This window comes from Cricetulus griseus, chromosome 5 (assembly GCF_003668045.3).
Source record: "Cricetulus griseus strain 17A/GY chromosome 5, alternate assembly CriGri-PICRH-1.0, whole genome shotgun sequence".
NCBI lineage: Eukaryota > Metazoa > Chordata > Mammalia > Rodentia > Cricetidae > Cricetulus > Cricetulus griseus.
Genome location: NC_048598.1, coordinates 191926748 through 191949049, shown reverse-complemented (window position 1 = coordinate 191949049; position 22302 = coordinate 191926748). Strand labels below are relative to the sequence as shown.

Sequence of the window (22302 nt, the reverse complement as noted above, 5' to 3'; positions counted from 1 at the left end):
CAGATTTGCTATTTCTGCTCTCCTTAGTTTTGTAGAAAACATCCCTCTATCTGGAGTACCTGCCCTTCCTCAAACCCCAGTGCAGTGGATGAGCTAATAAAGGTCATATTGTGTGTGCCCTAAGCACTAGTTCAGTCCAAGGATCTGAAGTAGCAACACAGACTTTGCCCTAAGTTTCCCAAGGTCCTAGGGAGGAGGCAGTAATTTGACCCCTAGTGTAATGTGACCTGTAAAATGGAAGTCATCCCAACCTTGTGTTTGGAAAGTCCCTGTATGTCACATGATACATTCTGTGGAGTATGTTACACTGGGTATGTTAGCTTTTCATTGCTGTAAAAAAATAGCATGAGGAAGAAAGTGAGGCTTAGTTTAGAGTTTAGGATGTTTCAGTCCGTGGTGAGCTGGTTCCACTGGAAGGAAGGGTGTGGCAGAGGAAAGTGGTTTCCCTCACAGCCAGCAGAAAGGAGAGGAGCCCAGGGGACACACTCTTAAAAGAAACACTTGCAGTGACATACTTCTTCCAATTAAGTCACACGTCCTAGAGTTTCCAGAACTATCTAAAATGGTACCACCAGCTGAGGACCAAGCCTTTAATACATGAGCATGGGGGAGTACCTTAAAACGCTGGGGAAGTATATAGTAGCATTACTAAAATGAGTTCTGAATTAAGTTTATATATTCAAAACACCTACTTGGGCAAATTAATGACCAGACATTATTGATTTCTTTTCTGGAAAATAGGGATGTTTGAGAATCAGTAAGTTGCAGCAGGGTAACATTTACTATTAGGCAGTGATGGAACAGCCATGGTAAGTAAGCTGTGTTTACGAATCACACTGCCCTGAGCATACTGCAAATTAGCTTTCCTCAGGGACATGGTTTGTGTTTCTTGGAACTGTCCTCAGTGGTCAGCCTGATGTTGTTGTGGTCAGCCTAATGTTGTTGTGGTCAGCATATACAGTGTTGATCATCAGGCTTTTTGGAGTCTGGTACTACCCAACATCACAGCGGGACTTTTTGCCAGCGTTCTGTGTTCAGGAAGTGAAGATGACACCTTCCTAACTTTGGTATAACTGGCTTTTCTTTATGGTTGAAGATTGAAGATGAACTCATGCTGGCACCAGGGTTTGCAGCCCCACCCTACCTAGATTATTCTGGTTACCACCAGTACATAGAGGATAAGTTGCCTCCAGAAAGCCCAGTGCTGTACGGTCTTCACCCCAATGCTGAAATAGAGTTCCTGACAGTGACATCCAACACACTCTTCAGAACACTACTGGAGATGCAACCCAGGAATGTAGTCAGCAGTGAGGAACTGGGGCAGTCTACAGAAGACAAGGTAAGGAGGTCTTTCTTGTTATGGCCTTTAGAGTGAAGTGTGCTAATTTTAGGCATTAGTCTCTGTTAAATCCTTACCTGTGCAAGCAATCAAGTAGCTGCCACTAAGACCAAGATCAGATACCTAAGGTACAGAATGTTTTCAACTTCCCAGGACATTCACACTCTTTCCTGTTCCCCCAATATAATCAATACCCTGACCTCCAGCTTTACATATTGACTGACTTTGAACTTGAAATACAAGTATCTATATGATACTTATTGCCAGACTCCTTTGACTTCACAGTAAATTTGTGAGATTCACTCACTTGTTTTGTTCAGATGCCAATGGCTTCTTCTTGTTGTGTTCTATCATTGGACAGCTCTCCCTTGGCTCATAATTTCAGGGCTGGGTCATCCTCACTAAGGACCACCTAGGCAAGGGGCAAGGCCCATTTCCTGAGTGCTGTAGCTGGTAAGGGGAATTGTCAGCTCTCTCATCTGTTGAAGGCAGCAGGGGCTCGAGGAGTAAAGAGGGTCATCTCTCACCCTCCCATACCGCTGTGACAGATGAGTAGTGGAGACAGCTCCACAAGGCTTATAACTTCGGGGCTGGCTCACCCACACCTCCCCTAACAGGGTTGACTCTATTGTGTTGCCCTGGTGAGGTGCAGGGCCTGTTCTAAGTATTGCAGCTGGGGGTGGGGAGTGGTCAGGGACAGTATCAGGCTATCTTTTCTTACAGACTTGTACTAACTCTTTATTCTACATGGGTATTCTTTGTCAGATGTGTGAATTACAGGTATCACCAAATCTGTGGCTGTCCCTTCACTGTGGGGAGGGGTACATGGGCAGACCAGGCCATACTTTGGGGAATGTGGAAGTCAGAAAATCCCAGTGATTTTTCTTATCTCTGCCATCCACAGTTCTGGGGTTATAAGAACAATGCCCAGTTTTTATGTGGGTTCCCATTAATTTACAGCAAGTATTCGTACCTACAGGGCCATAATTCCATCCTTGGATCCTCCACCCTTACTATCCTTGAGTAACTCATTTCCCCCCAAATAAATGAGTCCTTATTCTCAAAATTACTCATCAAGGTTGTGAATGCCAAGGATTCAGGTTTTCAAATGAGGTTTGTTACCATCAGCTCTAACTATAGTGAAATCCAGAAAAAGTCCATTTTACTTCTTGAAATAAGGTCATTCATTGGCTGATTCAGTTTGAAATGAACTGTATGTGTTGCTGTATCCTACACATAAACATCGTTTCTACCAAGAATGCTGCATCTTTAGCAAGATGAACACCCTTCCCCGTGGGAGAAGTGCAGTGATCACAGATCCCAACTCTCAGGGTTTTATATTTCCAACCTACCCATGAAGAAAACCAGTCATGAAACCAGCAGATGCAGTACACACAGTGAAGCAGGCTGCCTCAACACCCAGCCACTCAAAGCCAAGGCCTGTTACTGGGTACTGGACTCTATAGAAAGTACTTTTCTGTGAGCTACTTAATCAAGAGCTTGAAGAGGCAGCATTAGGATCTATTTCAGTGATAAACTGAGGTGATCCGTCAAGACCCAACAGGCAGAGAGGGCCAGGGAAGGAAACAAAACCTGGTCAATTCTAAACTTGTTTTGCTTTCTAACTTCCTGGCTGTGCCATTACTGCCTACTCTTTCCATAGCTGAGTTAAGATTTCCGAACCTGAGAAATTCCGCACCGGAAGCTATAGCAAGCAGTTCCTTAAGCATGATGTAGGGACCACCGAACATCTCCCGAGAAATGAAGGAAAGGGGAAGCTGCTTGAGGCTAAAGGCATCCCCCCCCCCATTTTTACTTTCTATTTTTGGCTGTTGGAGGAGGTGTGGCACTGGGGATGGGCTTCAAGTGCTCAAGCCAGGCCAGTCTCTCTCTCTCTCTCTCTCTCTCTCTCTCTCTCTCTCTCTCTCTCTCTCTCTCTGCTGCACACAGAGGCAGGGTCTCGCTATATAACTCAGCAGGACTTGAACTCATGATCCTTCTGTCTCAGCCTGGAACAGGGTGGGGTGTGTGTGTGTCAGAATTACAGGAACGTGTTTTCTATTCACCTGCATCTAGGTAGTGACTGGTTTCCCTAGCTCAGTGAAACGCATTTGATAGATGGGCACATTTGACTACTATGTGCCTATTCATATCATCTATGAATAAATCTTTTCACTTTTTTGAGAGAACAAATATAGATTGAAGACTTGATTTATTTTTTGTGGATCTAAATGGCTACAGGGATTTTAGCATGCGATAGTTGGAAGGCTGTTAACACCAGCTCGTGCTCCATGGGCCTCTGGAATCTGTGCCCACTTTCCTAATGAATTTTTCATGTTCTACTCTCTCTCATCTTTGCACACAAATGCCACTTAACATTGAGGAGCATAAGAATTACCAACTAACAGTGAATCTACTGACCATGGTGGAATCTAAGAGAGGGCAGGTGACTGACTAGCACTGATGTAGAAGCTCTGGGCAGCTAGCAACTGACCAGGGGTTGTAGTCACCTTTGGAAGCTGCATAGTCTATACTGAGACTTCAGAAAGTATGACAGCCAGTCTCAGGGTTTCTACTGCTGTGAAGAGACACCATGACCACGGCAACTTTTATAAAGGAAAGCCTTTAACTGGGACTGGCTTACATTTCACAGGTTTAGTCCATTATCAGAGCAGGAAGCATGGCGGTGTGAAAGCAGAAATGGTGCTGGAAAAAGAACCCAGAGTTTTCCATCTGGACAGGCAGGTAGCAAGAAAAGAGAGTAACACTGGGCCTGGCTTGAGCACTTGGAAGCCTCAAAGCCTGCCCCCAGTGACACACTTCCTCCAACCAGGCCACTCTCCATAAATGCCATGCCCCATGAGCCTCTGGGGGGCATTTTCATTCAAACCTCCAGTCACCATGAGCAAAAGTGAAATGAAGTCTTTGTCTGTGCTTCAATGATTTAGGTTAAGAATATCTTGGATGACATTTTGGAGAGACTTCCAGAAGAGTTCAACATGGCAGAGATAATGCAAAAGAACCTGAACCGCAGCCCGTATGTTCTTGTTTGCTTCCAAGAGTGTGAGAGGATGAATGTTCTCATCCGGGAAATCCGTGTTTCACTTCAACAATTAGACCTTGGTTTAAAGGTAAATTTACATTGGGATGAGATGGGGCTTCGCCACCCTGGAGGGTACTCATGGCGGCCTTTCCTCTCTCTGCAAGGGAGAGCTGACATTATCTCCAGATGTGGAAGCCCAGCTGTCTGCCCTGAGTTACGACCGGGTTCCAGACACTTGGAATAAACTGGCTTACCCGTCTACATACGGTCTGGCCCAGTGGTAAGTGACCATCTCTACCGCCACTGGCAACTGTAAACGTCAGCACACGGTCAGCATTCCCCAATACTCCTGCAAGAACGCAGGCTCCATGGCCATCACCAGGCAAACTCTACCTCTAACTTGACGTGACGTCCTCCAGCACGTTGTTTCAAAAGCAAATCAGTTCCGTTAGGCTAGACCAGGATTCAAATTCACCTGTACTAGGTAAACTGCCCTTAGACAAAAATACCTAATCTCCTGGTCTCCATATTTCCATCTGAAAAAAAGAAAATTTAAACAGAATTTCCTCATTTATTTAGAAGTCCTAGAAGCTACTTGAGTTTGCCTGTTGGCATCTTATTGCCTTTATTTCTAAGCTAGTAATTACTAACGCAATCAAGAGGACTTTGGAAAGTATGTAGTATGATATGTAAAAGCTAGACTGCTTTCACATGGGGGGTGGGGTGGGGTGGGGAGATCATTGCAGGTGTCACAGCCTGAGGTAGGATTGCTGAAGGCTGGTATGTTTTATCCCAGATGTTCTGTGGCCTTGGGACACTATTCAGAGAGCAGCATAGGACTCTAATCTGTTCCTTTTTCAGATTGAAGTTCTTTAGTTCTGATTCAGGAAGAGACACAGGACAATCTGGAAGGTGCCATTAGAATTCCAAATGCCAGCATGTTGGGACCCTGCCATGCTTGGCTTCTTTTCCTATTGTGATAAAACACTTCAACCAAAGCAGCCTAAGAGAGGCAGGAAAAGCTGGTTTGGTTAGCTCAGGTTAGCTCACGGTTTCAGGACACAGTCCATCATTTGACGGAAGCCTCAGTAACAGGAGCTTGAGACAGCAACTAACATGCAACAGTCAAGGGCCAGAGCAAAGAGCTCAGTCAGCTCACATTCAACATTTATACAGTCTAGGATCCCGACTCGGGGAACAGTGTCACCAGTATTTATAGTAAGTTTGTCAGTATCATCCCAATAAAGGTAAAATCCCCTAACAGGCACTCCCAGAGACTAAACTCACAGGCGTGCCCATGGGCTTGTCTCCTGGGTGATCCCAGGTTCTGTTGACGATTAACACATTCTCATAGGCGCCCACATGTGGGCTGTGGGAGATGGGTGCTGCTCTGGTTTGCTTTCTGTTGCTGTGACTAAACTTGGGCAAGAAAGGGTTCACTTCAGCTTATAGTTCCAGATAACAGTCTATCCATCACTGTGCAGGCAGAAACCTAGAGGTAGGAATTGAAGCAGAGACCAAGAACACCACTTGCTTATGAGCTTATCTAGTTCCTTCATTCAGCCAACTGGTCAACCTGATCTAGGCAAGTCTTCATTTGGGTTTCCCTCTCCCCAGATGACTCTAGGTTTGTATCAAGTTGACAACACAGACAAGAGCAAAGGGGCAGGACAGTTATGTGGCTTCCAGAGGATAAACACCACCCAGGAGAGAGTGTGCACCTCAATAGTTTTAACAGTATCAGTAAGTAAGGGCCGGCTCTATGCCCCCAGAAATGGAGGATTTGCTGCATTTAGTTATGTTTTATGTGTATTAGTAAGTTTCTTTTCATCATCTTACTTTGTACTTGCTAATTTTTGTATTTTTTTTCCTAGCTTGTTTCTAACCTTTTCTAACTTTGTTGGTTTAGTAGTTTTCTTCATTGTGCACTTGACCTCCATACTGTTGCCACTTAGAGAGGGCCCTTTGCAATGTAACACACTAAACTTTCCAGACACAACCTAAAATCAACATTTTCAGGAGACCTCTTAACCTCCTTCTAGATTTATTCTTGTTCTGTTTTGTTGATCATTGTTTATCAGAACTGCTTTTCTTCCCATCTTTTGACACATCACCACGCCCCCCCCCCACCACGCACACACACATAAGCTAAGAGGGCATTGGATCCCTAGGAGCTATGAATTGTCATGTGTATGCTAGGAATTGAAGTTGGATCCTCTGAAAGAGCATGCTAGTGCTTTTAATTGCTGAGCCATCTTTCCAGGTCCTTGCACCATGCCATTTTAACATTTTTCACTCTGTTTACACTATAACACTACTGCCAGAGGTTTTTCCACCAGGCTCTTGCGCTCGCTCGTGCCCTCTCTCTCTGTGTGTGTGTGCCTTAGAAGCATTTATCTTCTCCTTTCAAGTAATTGTTCTGTGTGGAACAATCTCCTACTCTTCCCTTTGACTATACCTTCCCTGGCAATTCTAACAGTAATGGACACTCTTCTCTGTCTCGTGAATTTCTACAGCATCCTACACAACGGTGGTATTGCCAACCCTGTTCAAATGGTTTTTTTGGGCCACCACTATGTACATCTCTAGAAGGATCTAACAGTTGGGTAAAGAGACCCTGCCCATGTTGCCCCAGTGTTTACTACTCGAAACGGTGCAGGTATAAACGCTCAACAGAAGAAACCAGATCTGTGCAGGGATACCACCTTGTCAATCATCTGAGAAGGCTTTCTTCCCCTACTTAACCCAGTGTGCGCCACAGCCCTCATCTTCCTGGGAGTTACCTACTTTACTAAAAAGCAAGTTCATTTCTTCCTACCTTTCGCTAACCAGGTTTAATGACCTCCTCTTGCGATGCCGAGAACTTGATACCTGGACACAAGACCTCGCTCTCCCAGCTGTTGTGTGGCTTTCTGGCTTCTTCAACCCCCAGTCCTTCTTAACAGGTATGGCTAGAGGCAAGGTAGCAATCCTGCCTAGCTTCAACAGTCTTCAAACAATAATTACAGAGCCAGGGGGGTAGCAACTGGAGAAAGTTTTAGTTAGGGAGGAGAGAGCCCCAGGCACAGCTGCAGTGGTCTGTCTTAGTGAAAAGCCAGGCTGTCACTTTCCCATTGTCATGCACATAGGCAACACAGAAGCAAACTGCTGTTCTGGTATATTCTAGTTTGTGACCCTGAAGGCAAACTGGTCCTGTAAGCCTGTTTGCCCAGCCGCATTCTAATCTGCAATACCCCATGGGACACTCTTGGCTCTTGGGAGCCTATAAACAGGATTTTTTACCTTCAATTCTTCTGTTTTCCTCCCAAAGCAATCATGCAGACCATGGCTCGAAAAAATGAGTGGCCACTGGACAGAATGTGCCTGACTATTGACGTGACCAAAAAAACAAAGGAAGATTATGGCCACCCCCCGAGAGAAGGAGCATACATCCATGGGCTCCACCTGGAAGGTAAGTCCACTAAGGGATGTGTTCGTAACTGTCTTAGATACAAGCTGGTTCCTCTCCTTCAACATCTACTTGGTGAGATGGAAACCTTGTGTTATTATTTCTTCTTCCCTGCATACAATTTAAACATCCCGGTGTGTCTAACCTTGTGGCACTCAGGGTGATGACTGTTATTTAAACTGCACATATATCATTAGATGGTGTTAAAAGCTCAGGAACTTAAGTCCTGCATGTAATTCATAGTATTCTGCTTTTTGCTACCATCAATTCAAACCCCACCCTCTGCTTTTAAGCTTTTATTCTGTATGTAGAGTCGAAAACACAATAACTTTCAGAAGTTAGGTCTCTCTATCTTGTTTTGAGGCAGGATCTCTTGTGCTGTTTGCTCCATACTCCAGGACAGCTAGCCTGCAAGATTGATTTTCCTGTATCCATCTCTCATATTTGATGTAGGGATGCTTGCATTACAGATGTGTATTTTTTTTCACATCTGGCTTTCTCTATGGGCTCCTGGGATCAGACTTGGGTGATTAGGCTGCAAAAGCCACAGTTTGGACATTTCAAGGCTAGTTAAATGCAGTGGCAAAGCATGATACAAAAGTTGTGCTTCTTATAAAGGGCTTGGATTTGTACAAAAATTGAACTTGTAAAACGACTAACACCACTGAACATCTCAGCCACATAAAGACACTACAGATAGGTGACAAAGTGATAAAAGTGGAACATTTATTGCATCAAACAATTAAGAGCACTGGTACCCACAGTTAACACAACCGTTGTCTCTGCCACAGGTGCCAGGTGGGACATCCAGTCAGGAGCCCTTGTCGATGCCCGCCTTAAGGAGTTAACATCCACGATGCCTGTCATCTTTGCCAAAGCCATAACCGTGGACAGACAGGAAACCAGGCACACCTATGAGTGCCCCGTTTACAAAACCAAAGCAAGAGGCCTCACCTACGTGTGGACTTTCAGGCTAAAGAGCAAAGAAAAAATAGCTAAGTGGGTGCTGGCAGGTGTGGCTTTACTGCTAGAGGCATAAACAGCCTTGGTACTGCAACTTATATTCTTCCCATTTCAACCAGAGCATGTTTTAGTAACAGGGGTGTGCATTCTTTTTGTTAGATCATTATTCTTTCAGAAGGGAGAATGGTAGTACTTAAAACACTAAACATCTACCTGGGATATATACTCATTGATTTTAGCTTCCTCCACCATACCCACCCAAAACACCATTTATCTCTTACGTTTCCCTAAGTCTCAAAAACACTGCAGTAAGGATTCTATAAAAAAAGTGAACTCTTTAAAAAAATATTTAAAAAACGTAGAAGCAGCAGGCTCCAGGCAGGTCCTGAAGGAAGAGGCAAGCATACCGAGGCCTCCAGTGTCTATAACTCGGTCCAATTTTGTTGTCTTTTAATAAAAAGGACACCATACTCACAGTGTGTGGTTAATTGCACTTGATAGTTTAGAGGAACATTCTTCAATATAAATTTTCTAATAACTCGGAATTCAGTATCTCTAGAGCAGGATAAACTATTAGGTTGGAGCTATGGTCACTCAGGAGCCTCTGTAAAGAGGAGGAGTGACTGTGGGGGGAGCTGAGCGTCTTCTCTGTAACTTACCTGAGCTTTAACTCTGCCCCATTTCAATTGTGCTTTTTAGAATCTTCAGCAGGTATGTATACAGATTCCTCTACTTTACTATTTTTCCTGAGAAATCTTTTTAAGCATAATAAACTTTTTTTTTTTTTTTGAAAAATTGTCTTAGGAACAGTAAATTCCAGGAAGCAAGCTTCTGTGAAGTTCAGCTCTAAGGCTAGGCACAAACGGCAGACGTCTCTAGTAGGACTCTGGTACATCTGAGCATTCCTTCTCCTCTCGCTGGTCGTCGTCTTCTACAGCTGCTTTTGTAAGCTGAGCGAAAGATGGAGAAGTGTTCGTGAGTAGCTGACCAGAAGCAGCATTCTAGGTCACGGTGGTACCAGAATATCCAGGGGTGTGCAGAGACATGTCTCCACATGCCTCAATTCACTTCCACAACTAGACAGCATAGAATTTACATCTGTAGCCCACCTTCCCCAGCCGCACACTGTCCAACTCCCTGCTCCTCAGGCTGTGGAGACCGGTGGTGTTATTTTATGGATAGTTCTCTGTTATAAATCTTTCCGCCAAAAGCTGCTGAGCCCCACCGCCACGTGTGTGCTTTACACCAGCCGCCTGCCCGAGTTAGGCCCAAATGAATGCACAGAAACTTGTATTAGGTTCAATGCTGCTTGGCCAATGACTAGGATTCCTCATCTGTTAGCTCAGTCACAATTGTCATAAATCTATATATTTTATAAGACTTATCTTATCGGACGCCTTATTGGCGTCCCTCCTTGCAGCTGGAGGAAGAGGGGAGGGGAAAAAAGAGACGCTTCCTGTTTCTCCTTCTTTGAATATGAGTCTCCTTGCTATGTCACTTCCTGCCTGGATCACCACTTCTCTACTACATTTCCCAGAATCCTCTTTGACTCCTAGTCCCTTCTACTTGCTGTCTCATTGGCCAAACAGTATTTTATTTAACAATGCAAAAGATAAACATACACAGAAGAACTTCCCCCATCAGTTCTCATGTGACTTCTTCAGGTCCAAAGTGGAAATGTTGTTTGACCACTGTTAGTTTCATACTCTCTATCAAGTCTTGAGGCCCGACCCTCTCCAGTATGAATGGAACTCAAGGTAGCTCCCACACACATTTGCTGTAGACTTACCTCTCCAGGTATTCCTTGACATTATTATAACCATAAAATTTGGCCAGATGAATGAGAATTCCAGTGGCACAGCGACCGTCTCGCTTCCGGCAGTAACTGCAATTGCAAATCCCACGGCAAGGAGGACAGGTCCACTCCTAGGAAGCAGTAGAGATTGTTCCTTTTATTTATCCACATCCTACACTACAGACTTGGTCAAACCTCTCCTTCAGCCACTAGCGCATGGTGTCCCTCAGAGTGTAAGAGGGGCTACACCAGAACCCCTGGCAAGAATGACCTCCTTGTATCAGGGAAACAAGGAGACATCTGTTCTAGACACCACCAGATACCACTGAGGGGGAGCTATTAAAAAAAAAATTGAGCTGGCTTTTATGTGCTGGGGGGGTGTCCTATGTGATGCACAGGTCACACACTGGCTGTGATTTTTGGGAGTATGTGTTTGGCACAAGATCCAGGTGAGAATTCTAGCTCTCCTGATACATATGTGACCTTGATGTTAAGTCACTTACAACTGTACGTCTAGAAATGGGGACCAGCATGTATATACCCATGACTGCTCCAGAAGAGGTCATACAGTGAGGTGGCTGAACACAGACCCCAAAGAGGCAATGCTCAGGTTCGAGGTAGTACTTATAGTTTGGAAATGACATTTCTTCTAGGGATCTGAAGCAAAAGGTAAAATTGGGGCTGGGGAGTAGAGCTCAGTTGGTGGGAAGGGACTGAGTGCAATCTACAGAACTCGCATGAAAAGGTCAGGATATGGCAGTGTGCGCTGGGCAGGCAGAGGCGAGAGGCTCCATGGCTGGCTATGCAGCCTGAGTGTTGAACTCTAAGCTAGTGAGAGACTCTATAGAAGATGTTCTTGATGACAAAATGACAACTGAGGCTGCCCTCTGCAACCAAGTGCACACATGTAGGTGTGCCACACATATTTTGTTGTTACAAAAAATGTATTAGTGATACATGATGTTAGCAGGTATGAGACACTCAGCATGGTTCTGGACAGCAGGAAGCACTTAACTGTGCCTTACCCCCGGACAGGCCAAGACAAATGAAGTAAAATCACTTTGCTAGAGGAAAGGACCCACTGAAAATCAACCCTGGTTTGGCCACTAGAAACCCTTGCGGGACCTCTCCACCCAAGCTATCAGCCACCTGGTTCTCTTCCCTGGAAGGAACCACTGCGCTTCATTCAGCCCCAGGGCTTGCAAGCTTCATCAATGTGTTTATAACAAATGCACACACTGCTCCTACCGGATCCAGCAACGCTGTCCGCACATCCTCCCCGTAGCGATTGCGCAGGCACGGCCCACAGAACTGTCCCCGTACACCGCCACAGCCCTGGTTCCGGCACACTGTCTTGGTATCAATGGTCTTCTGCCGACACTGGTGGCAGGTGTTACCCTACAGGAAAAGCAAAAGAGGGGGATGTGGGGTTGATGATACTCATTCAGATGTTTATATACGTATTACAGAGTGCAGGAACCTGGCAGGATTGTCACTAGACAAACGATGGTGACCTTCACTTTAAGCACTTCAGTTTGGGGACACAGAGGGATAGAACCATCAGGAACAGAAGAGAGACCAAAAAAAAACTTAAGACAGCAAAACCCCCAGTAGCAGAATCTGGCTCTAATCTACTCCTGGAGACCTAGAAACCATCAATGTAAAACCTTTGGCATTTCAATGGACATTCTACTATTTTAAATAGTGTTGAACCAACAAAAATGATGCAAGTCATCTTTTGGAAAAAATAACCCAGTTCATATCAACCAGAAAGTATTGCTCCCCACCCACACACAGACGGTCAATATTTAACATATAAAACACACACAGGTGCTTTTCTAATCCAGTACCTATCGTCTAGGACACATACCCCAGGGAGCCCTCTCCCTTGGGCAGGGCCACTATGCTAGGCGGACTGCCTTTGTCCAGTACAGTAGATCTGGGACGGCACAGGAGCAGAAGGCCTGATTGACGTTGTTTATAAATGATTTGAGGCTTCAAATAGCAATGTGTGGGGCTCCCAGTAGGAGTCAGTCATGCACACTTTTCTGAAGGTGTCACTTACCAGCACTTTGTCGTACACTTTATCACGGACAGTTATGGCAATATTTTCCAAGTCTTCTTCAGTGATGTCTTTCACTGAACGGTAAGAAGAGACTCGGTGACGTCGTCTATACTTCTGGCATTTCCCCTGCAGAGAAAAAAACAGGGGAGCCTGGCACGTGCATCAAGACACTGAAAATTACAACAAAAAAACCTTAAACATGCTTAGAGATCGAAGGTTGGCCGTGTCTCCTTCGGTGGGCTCCGGCCCCAACCCAAGCTCCCTTACAGGGCACTTCAACTGTGACCATGGCAACCACAGTGAACAGCCAAGCCCATATAAGAGGTGGCTCCTAAGTTTCCCTTCTTCTCAACAGAACTCAGAAGGGCCAGTCCTGGGAGAGACAAGCAGGGAGGAACTCTTGCACCTTCCACAGTGCAGAACCAAAGCTGGCGATCAAAACCAGCCAGGCAAATGCTCTACCCCTGAGCCATCCATCCCAGCTCCTCAGCTCATTTTACACAGAGGACTCTCAGGGTGATCTGCTCCTCAGCCCCCCAGGGTCCTCTCAACTGGGGCTCTCACACAAACATGGTGGAAACTCAAGTTCTCAGCTGCTGGAGGCCTGCTGACTCAAAACTACATGAAAGCCAGCATGGCACAATGAGAGACTCCCATTTACGGGACATTGGCTTATTCGTAAATACCCCACTAATTGTCTTCCTTCTTCGGAAACTGTAAAGCTCTTCGGTGAGCTTGGCGGCGGAGAAGGCGAAGTTTTCCAGGGCAAACTTCTCCGGGGGCCGCGCGCTCCGGGTTGGGTTTGTCCGCCGTATGATCTGTCCCTCTGAGAAGGCCCGTCGCGACGTTCTCCTCTTCTGAAACCAAAGAAGGGCACAGACAGATGCATCTGGGTGTCCCTGAACAGAAGGCTACCACTTCTGTTCCGGTCTACAGAGCAGGACCAGTCTGAGAATTCAGGAGTTTCACTTACAGAAGCTGAGGTCGGGGTTCGCACGGGGAAGAAATCTGGCACCGAGTTCAATTCCGCCAACAATTGAGCGAGCTAAGGTTCGGAAAGAAAGGGGGATCTGATGTCAGTTAAGGAGACATCTGGAAGCAACATCTATGTTGCCTACCATGGCCCCCTCGAATCTCGGTAATTAAGACTTCACCTCCTGAGTAAGAAGCTGATGCCACTGGTCACCTGAGCCAATGTCATGCCCATTCCTTACATATGGGGACAACAGGACACAGTAGAGACAGTCTTCCTGGCACATCTGGGGCCAGGAGCATAAGGTTCCGACTCGGCCACTATCTTGGCAGTGCAACCCTGGACCACCACATTTTACACAGCTGAAACTCAAATGTCAGCATGCTCAAAGAAGGGTTCCCCATTAGATGAGTCTCAAAGCTCCCAAATCAACTGAAATACTTGCTGAGCCTTGAGTGGAGCACATGCTGTAATCCCAGCACCAGGGTGCAGATGCTAGGGCATTAGGAGTTTGTGACCAGTCTAGGCTCCCTGAATACATATCTCAAATATTCCTACCTCCTTACATAAATTAGCTACCATCCCCAGACAAACACCTAAGGCCAAGCAACAGACACTAATATGCACACCACCCCAGCATTTAATTGGGATTTTCATAAACATAACACCACTAAGAATAACCATGTGAAAAGTAGTTCTTACTGAAATGACACAGATGGGTGGAGCGCTACTCTTTCGTTCAGCCAAGCAAATTTGTCTCTAAGAAACAAAATTCACCCATAGTGGACTGTGTTCTCTTAACTTATTAGGCACAGGTCTATGTATGTAATATTACATTGAATTTTTCTTTTAAAAAAGCTGGGCAGTGGTGGCATACACCTTTAATCCCAGCACTTGGGAGGCAGAGGCAGGCGGATGGATCACTGAGAGTTCCAGGACTGTTAAACAAAATAAAAGGCCAGGGCTGTTACACAGAGAAATCCTGTCTCGAAAAATAAAACAAAACAGAAAGTCATCAAAAAGCTGGGTGGTGGTGGTGGCACATGCCTTTAATCCCAACACATGGGACGCAGAGGCAGGTGGATCTCTCTGAGTTGGAGGTCAGCCTGGTCTATATCCTGAGTTCCAGGAGAGCCAGAGCTACACAAAACAAACAAAAAGTCAAAGTGAAAAAAAAAATTATAACTGGCAATTAGCAGAATTTTCTAAAAATTCTGTCAGTGTAAAATTAGAAGGAAAAGAATGACATTGCAGGATTAGGATGACTTACTGGCCACATATAAAAAACACAAAACATGTAGGTTGAGCTAACCAAGGCATAACTGAATTAGAATGCCTCAGGGGCTGGTAACTGTGGGCCTTTCTCCTTCCTTCAGATGATGTCTCTGAAGGAGTGGCCTCCAGACAAAAGCCACCTGCCTGTTGCTTACTGCAACTCTCCCTGGGCTCAGGGACAGCCCAGTTCCTGTTCACTTCTGTCTTCTGGGGGCAGTGCAGCTTGGTCAGCCCCTCTCCTCTGCAGTGTCTCTGACAACTCAGAACTCAAGTCCGCTCAACCTTGGGGCATCAATAAACACTCCTTGAATCTTCCCATTCCCAAACCAGAGCTAATCATGTAAACAAATGCACCCTGTAGTACAATTCCCCTCCAGAGAGCAAAGCTATAGCAACTGTGGGGCAGCAGGCTACGGTTCCTGAGAGAGCTTACCATGGCCTTATTCTCCTTGATATTCCTGGCCCTTTTCAGCAGAGCGTCTGAATTCTCCTGGCCCTCAGCCTTGGTGTCATCCTCGGACTCTGAGGCTGTGTCTTCCCCTTCCTTGGCCTGTCTGCAGCTTTTCTCTCTTCCAAGATCAGTCTTGCTGTCCACCAAGCGTGAGCTGTTTTTACCTGGTGTTTTCGCCAGTTTTTTGGTGGGGAATTGAAAGGCTACTCGAAGACCAAAACTGCTTCTTGTGGACCTGCCTCTTCTAGGTACGGCCTCCTCCTCCTCGTCTTGCTCCTCCTCACTCACCACAGATGCTTTGCCACTGTCACTCAGCTCTGACTCCAAGAGCTAAGGGAGAAAAGAGAAAGAAGAATGAAGACAGTCTGGATTCCACCTACCACAACTAAACCAAACGACTGTGTTTAAAACTATTCTAGGTAAGAATACACGTCCGTGGTACAGAAATGATCGACACATGTACGGGCCCCTGGGTTCAATCCCCAGCACTAAATATACACACAAAAAAAGTTACTCTGATAATTGCAGCAAAAAGTGTTCCCTTCCCGCTAATACTCTCTGATCTCTCTAGTCAAACACACACGAAGTTTGCTGATGAACACCTCAAAGCACAGGCAATCTACTTCGGAACCCTGGGCCTGTACACCCACTGACATGCTGCTGTGCCATTAGGGAACCAGGCTGGAAGCAGGACTCCTCCATAGCCAAGGAGCAAGCTGGCACAGCAAAAGAAAATGGTGTGTGCTACGGAAGTGTTATCAACAGAGAAAAACAGGAGAGGGGGCTGGGGGCGGGCCTGTCCGCTCTGGGGGCGTGTGAGCAAAGTTGCAGAAGAGCCCACTCCCCTGCCACACAGTGGACTCAGGATAGACAAAAGTGTGTGTGTGTGGGGAACAACTAAGTCAATCCTCCTGGTGACAGCCTGAAGACCAGACACCAGGGTGGGTCTGGTGACATCCTCCTCAGGGCACAATGGATCTTCTTCCCTTCCCTGTACCATGCATGCTACCTAGAGCTGAAGTGAAGGCAGACGGCTCTGCAGGCTGTGGCAGACAAGGCCTGTCAGCTCAAAGTCTCCCGGTGGTCAAGCCTACAGCCTACAACCTGGCCTGGTCTTACAGGTGACAGTCTAAACACACTGTCAGCAGTAATATGGTGATGCCACTCAGGTGACAGTGGGTGGCCCTTAAGGTTTGATGACTCTGAGAAATGATAACCCACAAAGTTTCTTTGAAATCCTGTGTTTCGAATGGCTCCTCCTGATGATCCCAATCTGAGCTGGACTCAAGGGAGAAATAAGAGATGGAAGAATGCTCAAGGTGAGCTCCATGGCTGTGCTTGCCTTGCACCTGGGCTGCACCACTGGAGGGTACGGTTACAGCAGCCGTCGTGTGCATGGGTGGGAAGCCAGGCAGAGGTAGCAATGCTCCTGGCTGGATGGTGGGAACCCTACTCTCCCCCTTTCCTCTTTTTGGCTTCCGCCACATGTTCCTGCCTTGTCCAGCAGCTGCAAAGCCACAGAGTTAACTGATGATGCCTTGGAACCTTCAAACTGTGAGCCACACACAGTAAACCTTTTCTCTCCGTACGTTAATTCTCAGGCGTTTCGCTCTAGTCACGAACGCCGACTAAGACAGCTCTTTCTTCAATGCACTAATCATGTTTGTGAGTGGACTTACACTGAGTTGTATCAGCTGTGACGAGCAATAGGGTGTGACCTAAATATACAGACTCTAGGGAAGGAAGCTTTGGGAGCAAGTTACTTTCCCTCCTTAGGAACGTAAACTCCATAACTAACTGGGTATCACTGAGTTAAAGAAGTGACTTAGAGAGGAAACCTGTCAAGTTTTGGGAGATCCTAAGTGTCTTGTCGGTGAAGAGTGGAGGGCAGAGTGAGGTGGGTGAGCCGGACCATTTACAGCACAGTGAGGTGGCCAGTGCTCTGGACTTGCATGCCCTAAGTGATACCTGAGGGCAGGAAAGGAACAGAGAAAGTCACCATTGCCACTAATTGTCTTTCTACAGGTTCTGTGTAGGAGCTGATGACATGGAATAGGCATAATAACCTCACCTTACCAGCAAAGAAGAAAGTGGTATATTCATTTTCGAATACATATTCTATTATTCAGATAGCACTAAACACTTCTGCTTTAAAAAAAAAAAACTTCTACTCATTTTGTTTCTATAAATCAGTTAGAAATACAAATTCTAAAAAATTGAAAAGGAAGGCTTACTGCCAAGTGATTCTTGGGACTGGAACCCAGGACAGAAAGGGCACACTGATGAAAACATGGTTAACACCTCATAAAAGTGTAAAACATAGTGGCAGCCCTGCACTAACTTTAGTTCCTAATTTGACAAACTAGGAACTAAAACGTTATAAACCTAAAACCATTCCAACAAAACGGTCTGACATGGTGGTTGGTGCCCGGAATCCCAGTACCTGGGATGCCAATGCAGAAGAAATGTTGTATGTTTAGAGCCAACCTGGGCTGTGGTATGAGATCTTGCCTCAAAACACTACCACCACCACCACCAACAACGCAGTGACTTAAAGTAACCTACGACTAAAATGATAGTGTGTAAAAACTAACTGGCCTCAATAAACAGAGTTAAAGGAAGAGATCCACCAGGAAGCCTTTTTAGAGTGCAGGACCAAGGGGAGATTCCCCAGGACCCTGATAGGCCTGTGTCTTCCTTATCCAGGCGGCAAAGGCCTGTCCCACTGTGCTCCATGACCCTGTTTTCACTAAATTAGCTTCTAGCCTAATAATGTGACCTCACACATTACAAGAGACAGCTTGCAGGAACATGTCACCCCAAAGACAGACTTAATAGATAAAAGAAGTTGAAGATGAATCTGAGGTAAACTGGGTGAGATGATGAAAGCCACCTAGGATATGCACGCCCCTGACTCCCAAGGTGTAGAGAGATTGTTTTCTCTATAAGAGAGTGTACCTGTGGACCAGGCAAAACCAGCTCTAGAGTAGCGATTTTTATATTATTTGGCTTCTACCAATAAGTATGTAATTAGATAGATAGGCCGGGCGTTGGTGGCGCACGCCTTTAATCCCAGCACTTGAGAGGCAGAGGCAGGTGGATCTCTGTGAGTTCAAGGCCAGCCTGGTCTCCAGAGCAAGTGCCAGGATAGGCTCTAAAACTACACAGAGAATCCCTGTCTCGAAAAATCAGGAAAAAAAAGATAGAGTTATCTTTTTATTTGTAAGGTAACATGTCTGTAAAAGGACACTTCAATGCAAGACTAGAAACATTACAGCCCACGCTCCTTTGCGTGGGCCACCACTTCCGTTACCTCTGGGTCACTGCTTACGTTCAGCTCACTCTCTGTAAATCCTTCAAAATCTTCAGCTTCTGAATCTGTGTCCTCTATGAAAATCCTCCTTAGCTCTTCAGTGAGGTATTTGGAATGGAAACACACATCCTGCTAAATTGAAAACACACATGAAAGCCAGACACGGAAGTATAGACCTAGGATCCCTGTACTCTGGTCCCTGTGCTCACACCCAGTCATGCAGTGACCCCTCATAAAGCCACATTTGGTTGACACCATTTCATTGCTGCCTTTCTCTGGCTTTAATTATATACTTCTTCAGACTCAGATATCTTTGGGGAGGGAAAAAAAGATATAATAGAAATATATAATAGTGGGAAAACTTGCAGGGTAGTGGAGAAAGAAATGCCTACAGTTAGCAGTAAGCTTAAGAATGTCCCCTATGAATTATAGGTAATTGGAATGGGTTTGCTCAGAGCTAAATTACTTCCTTCCTTTGTTGTTAGCTGTGGTGCAGCTGCAAAAAAAAAAAAAAGAAAAAGAAAAGAAAGGAGTTTCTTTCCAGAGAAACTTGAGTTGTGTTTAAGGGAGGGAGCCCAGGGTCAGCTACACACACTGTGCAAGTTGATGCCCTTTCTCTCAGCTGGACAAACTGAATCACAAGTATGTGGGTCAGGTGAGCATTAGACCAGGGTTGAAAATCAATGTAAGAACAAGTGTGGGGCTGGAGAGATGGCTCGGTGGTTAAGAGCGCTTAATGGTTTTGCAGAAGATACAGGTTCAGTTCTTAGTGCCCACACGGCTGCTTCGAACCTTCCCTAACTCCACTTTGAGGGTTCACGCAGCTCTTCCAAGTGGGGCACAACTACACACTCAAGCAAACACTCTTACACATAAAAATAAATCGAAAGAAAGAAACAAGTGCAACACAACCACTTGCTAAGGAAACCCACCAAGCACCGGAGTGCAGGAAACATCTGGCTAACCTCTGGCGGTTTTTCCAGGGCAACAAACAGCCTCAATGCACACATTCAATAAATGTCCAAAGATCCTATACAGAGTCTAAAAGAGAATGAGTCAAGCCCAGAGCAGCAAGTTCTAACCTTCCTGGCAATTTCTATCCTAGAGAAGGTTAGCAGTCCTGATGGGATTAAAATGGCTTTGCTACAAGCTTACTCTCACCTGGCTGTACAAAGCTAATCTCCACTGCACAGCCTCACTGACTGCTTGGGTAAAGGCTCACAGAGCTCTTGGCTTTCTGAAAGCTGCTCATTACGCTGCCAAGGCAAGACCAAGGAAGCAGTGTCTACTATGATTAAAGCAAGAGGAAATGGCAGAAGCAATTGTGTCATGAAAAAAGGACTGGATAGCAATGACCTGTGTAGCAGTGAGATGGATGTATTTCCAACTGTACCCGATAAACACCCACGGGTGCCTCCCATGCGTGGTGATGCAGAGTCCTACATGCCTGAACCCAGATCAAAGCGGCAGCCCAACAAAAGGTCAGCGCCGGGGAAGATAAAAAACACTGTGCCAAGTATGATCTCCTCCTTCAAGGAACTTGCAATCTGAGGAGTCAGACAGGCTCACAAGGACTTAGATAGAGGCAGAGACATACATTCTATCACAGAGGGGAAAAGGAATCACTCCAGTAGGGAGAGCCAGCTGACAGAAGAGTGGCTGTGAGGAGAGTTGGCCGGCATATGTGCTGTGCACAACAGGTAAGAGAAAGTGCCAGGGAGGAGGAGACTGGGAAGTGGTGTCCTGGATTCGGAACAGCCAGCCTTACCGAGCACTGTTTTCAATGTAGGACCGTGGCTAAGTCCTTTGTGTCCCAGAGCTTATTTCATCTGTACTCCACCAGCCCCTGGAGTCTGGAGTAAATTCAGTATCTGTACACAATATGAGTGCCATATTCACAGGCCTGGGGCCTGGCAAAGGAAGACGGGACTATGGACATAGTCGTCATAGCAGCAAAAACAGCAGATGTCTTTGATGCCCACAAGCCTTGCACCTTTCACTGTCCCTTGACCTTGTGGCTTAGGTACCACTCTCCCTCTCTAACCATGCATGGGGGACTGGGGGATTTCTGAATAACAACAGAGCCCAACCTAAGCCCAGTGCTTCTGTTACTCCCAGCAGGATTAGGTGATTCCACCCCAGGCTCCCCAAAAGTGGGATGACAGAAATCTTGTGCAAGACCACTACATGGCACCTGTCTCACAAGTCACTTCACTGCCGTGACCTGTGTGAGAGCATGAAGCAAGCCTGGCCCACCCTTGCCAGCTGTGTGAGAGGAGGGAAACACAGTCTTGCCATAGGAGACAGCTGGGGGAAGAAGACAGTGGATTTAATCCCTTCATCAACAAAGCTGTCTGTGGCCGGGAATTAAAGAAAGACGCAGGCAGCTGCTTCTGGAGACAGGAAGCTGAGACTCTGAAACACAGTACCCGCCATGCACCAAATCACCAACTGATGACTGCACTGAGATGAGAAAGTACCCCACACCCTGCTGCAGGCTCCCAGAGGGCCATGCCTGTCTGGAGAAGAAAGACTCCTACCTGTTTCTCCAGCTCCAGCGAGTCCAAACTCTGGAAGCTCCCTGACAGGGTTTCCATGGGAACATCATCCTGGAAACCCACAAACTCCTCGTCGTCACTGGGAGCATTGAAGATGGCCGCTACTTCTTTGGGGATCTGTTTTGGATGCAGAAGAGAAGGATGAAAGCGAGGTTGCTGGGGTTACTCCAGGTGGAACTAGCACATCGCATCCTTTACCACAGATGCTTGCAAAACCCCAGTTTCTCTTATTTCTTTTTAGGTATTTATGTTTTTATTTCTCTCCTTATTCTTCCTACTGTTTGCTGACAAGTTTCTTGTTATTAGAATTTTTTTATATTTTTTCTCTCGATTTTCTCTTTTCCTTCATAATATTTGCCTCTTCTCTTTATTCGTTCTTTCTGTGAGCCTTACTTCCCTATTTCCCACTACCCATGACCCTGTGTTTATTCTTTCATTTACTACTTCCACCATACCACACTCTCCATTGGTTCTGACCCCTTCCGTCATATGGTTACAGGTGACACATTAATGAGGTTTAGTAATTTTACATGGAAGTCTGTCTTTATGATTTAATTATTGCTGTCCCCTGAGTGGTACTGGGGCAGAGACTTCACGAGTGGGCTGTTCACTATGAAGATCCCCAAATAAAATCAGATGAGAAATCCACACCAACCATTCACAAGGCACAACAGGAACAAGAAGGCAACATGATGTCTCCAAAATGTTGTGACTTCCTCAAGCAGTGAATCCAAAGTCCTATGGTATCAAAGTACCAATGACAAGCTCAAAAGTTCACAACAAAACGAACACTAAACCTCAAAGACAATCTAAACAAGCAGACGAATGACATAAGGAGACCAATCTAGGCCCTGGAAAGGCCACCCAGCAACACAGGAGAGAAGTCAGCATCAAGGGTGAGAAAACCAGCATCGTGGATTAAGAAGGACAGCTTCGTGAAGAAGTGTGTCAAAGGCACTGAGAATTGAAAAACATAAAAAAAAAAAAGTCATAGAAATAAAAGGCTCAATGAATCAAGTAAGAGTAAGAACTCTTATAATCCAGAGATGACTTAACACTCCGTTGGCAAGACTGGGACT

At 45.8% G+C, this 22302-nt stretch overlaps 2 protein-coding genes across 3 annotated transcripts in view; one reads left to right on the top strand and one right to left on the bottom strand.

The window, feature by feature from the left end:
- The window catches only part of Dnah11 (dynein axonemal heavy chain 11), a 298245-nt gene extending 289376 nt beyond the window's left edge, over window positions 1–8869 (top strand). The window contains exons 77-82 of the mRNA XM_027416426.2: window positions 1097–1339; window positions 4288–4470; window positions 4547–4662; window positions 7215–7327; window positions 7693–7833; window positions 8622–8869. Coding sequence (XP_027272227.1) covers window positions 1097–1339; window positions 4288–4470; window positions 4547–4662; window positions 7215–7327; window positions 7693–7833; window positions 8622–8869 — 1044 coding nt within the window. The remainder of the gene's footprint in view (window positions 1–1096; window positions 1340–4287; window positions 4471–4546; window positions 4663–7214; window positions 7328–7692; window positions 7834–8621) is intronic.
- Window positions 8870–9724: 855 nt separating this feature from the next.
- Cdca7l (cell division cycle associated 7 like) lies at window positions 9725–21337 on the bottom strand. Of its 2 annotated transcripts, XM_035444851.1 has the most exons (9): window positions 21206–21337; window positions 18654–18797; window positions 15335–15682; window positions 13627–13698; window positions 13340–13510; window positions 12654–12779; window positions 11837–11986; window positions 10583–10719; window positions 9725–9743 (listed from the first exon to the last, which is right to left on the bottom strand). In XM_035444851.1, the coding sequence occupies exons 1-9, from the start codon at window positions 21260–21262 to the stop codon at window positions 9725–9727; spliced, it is 1224 nt and encodes a 407-aa protein (XP_035300742.1). In that variant the 5' UTR covers window positions 21263–21337. The 2 variants fall into 2 exon arrangements, with proteins under 2 accessions (XP_035300742.1, XP_035300743.1); XM_035444852.1 differs by lacking the exon at window positions 18654–18797.
- Between the last annotated feature and the right edge of the window lie 965 nt (window positions 21338–22302).

What these genes read in the sequence shown, in the direction of transcription:
- Cdca7l (XM_035444851.1), bottom strand. Translation starts at nt 21,262, where the DNA reads ATGGAAACCCTGTCAGGGAGCTTCCAGAGTTTGGACTCGCTGGAGCTG. An exon ending in AAGTGTACGACAAAGTGCTG is followed by an intron (nt 11,987 to 12,653) that starts GTAAGTGACACC and finishes CTTTTCCTGTAG; the next exon opens with GGTAACACCTGCCACCAGTG. An exon ending in GGACAGCGTTGCTGGATCCG is followed by an intron (nt 10,720 to 11,836) that starts GTAGGAGCAGTG and finishes ACTGCTTCCTAG; the next exon opens with GAGTGGACCTGTCCTCCTTG.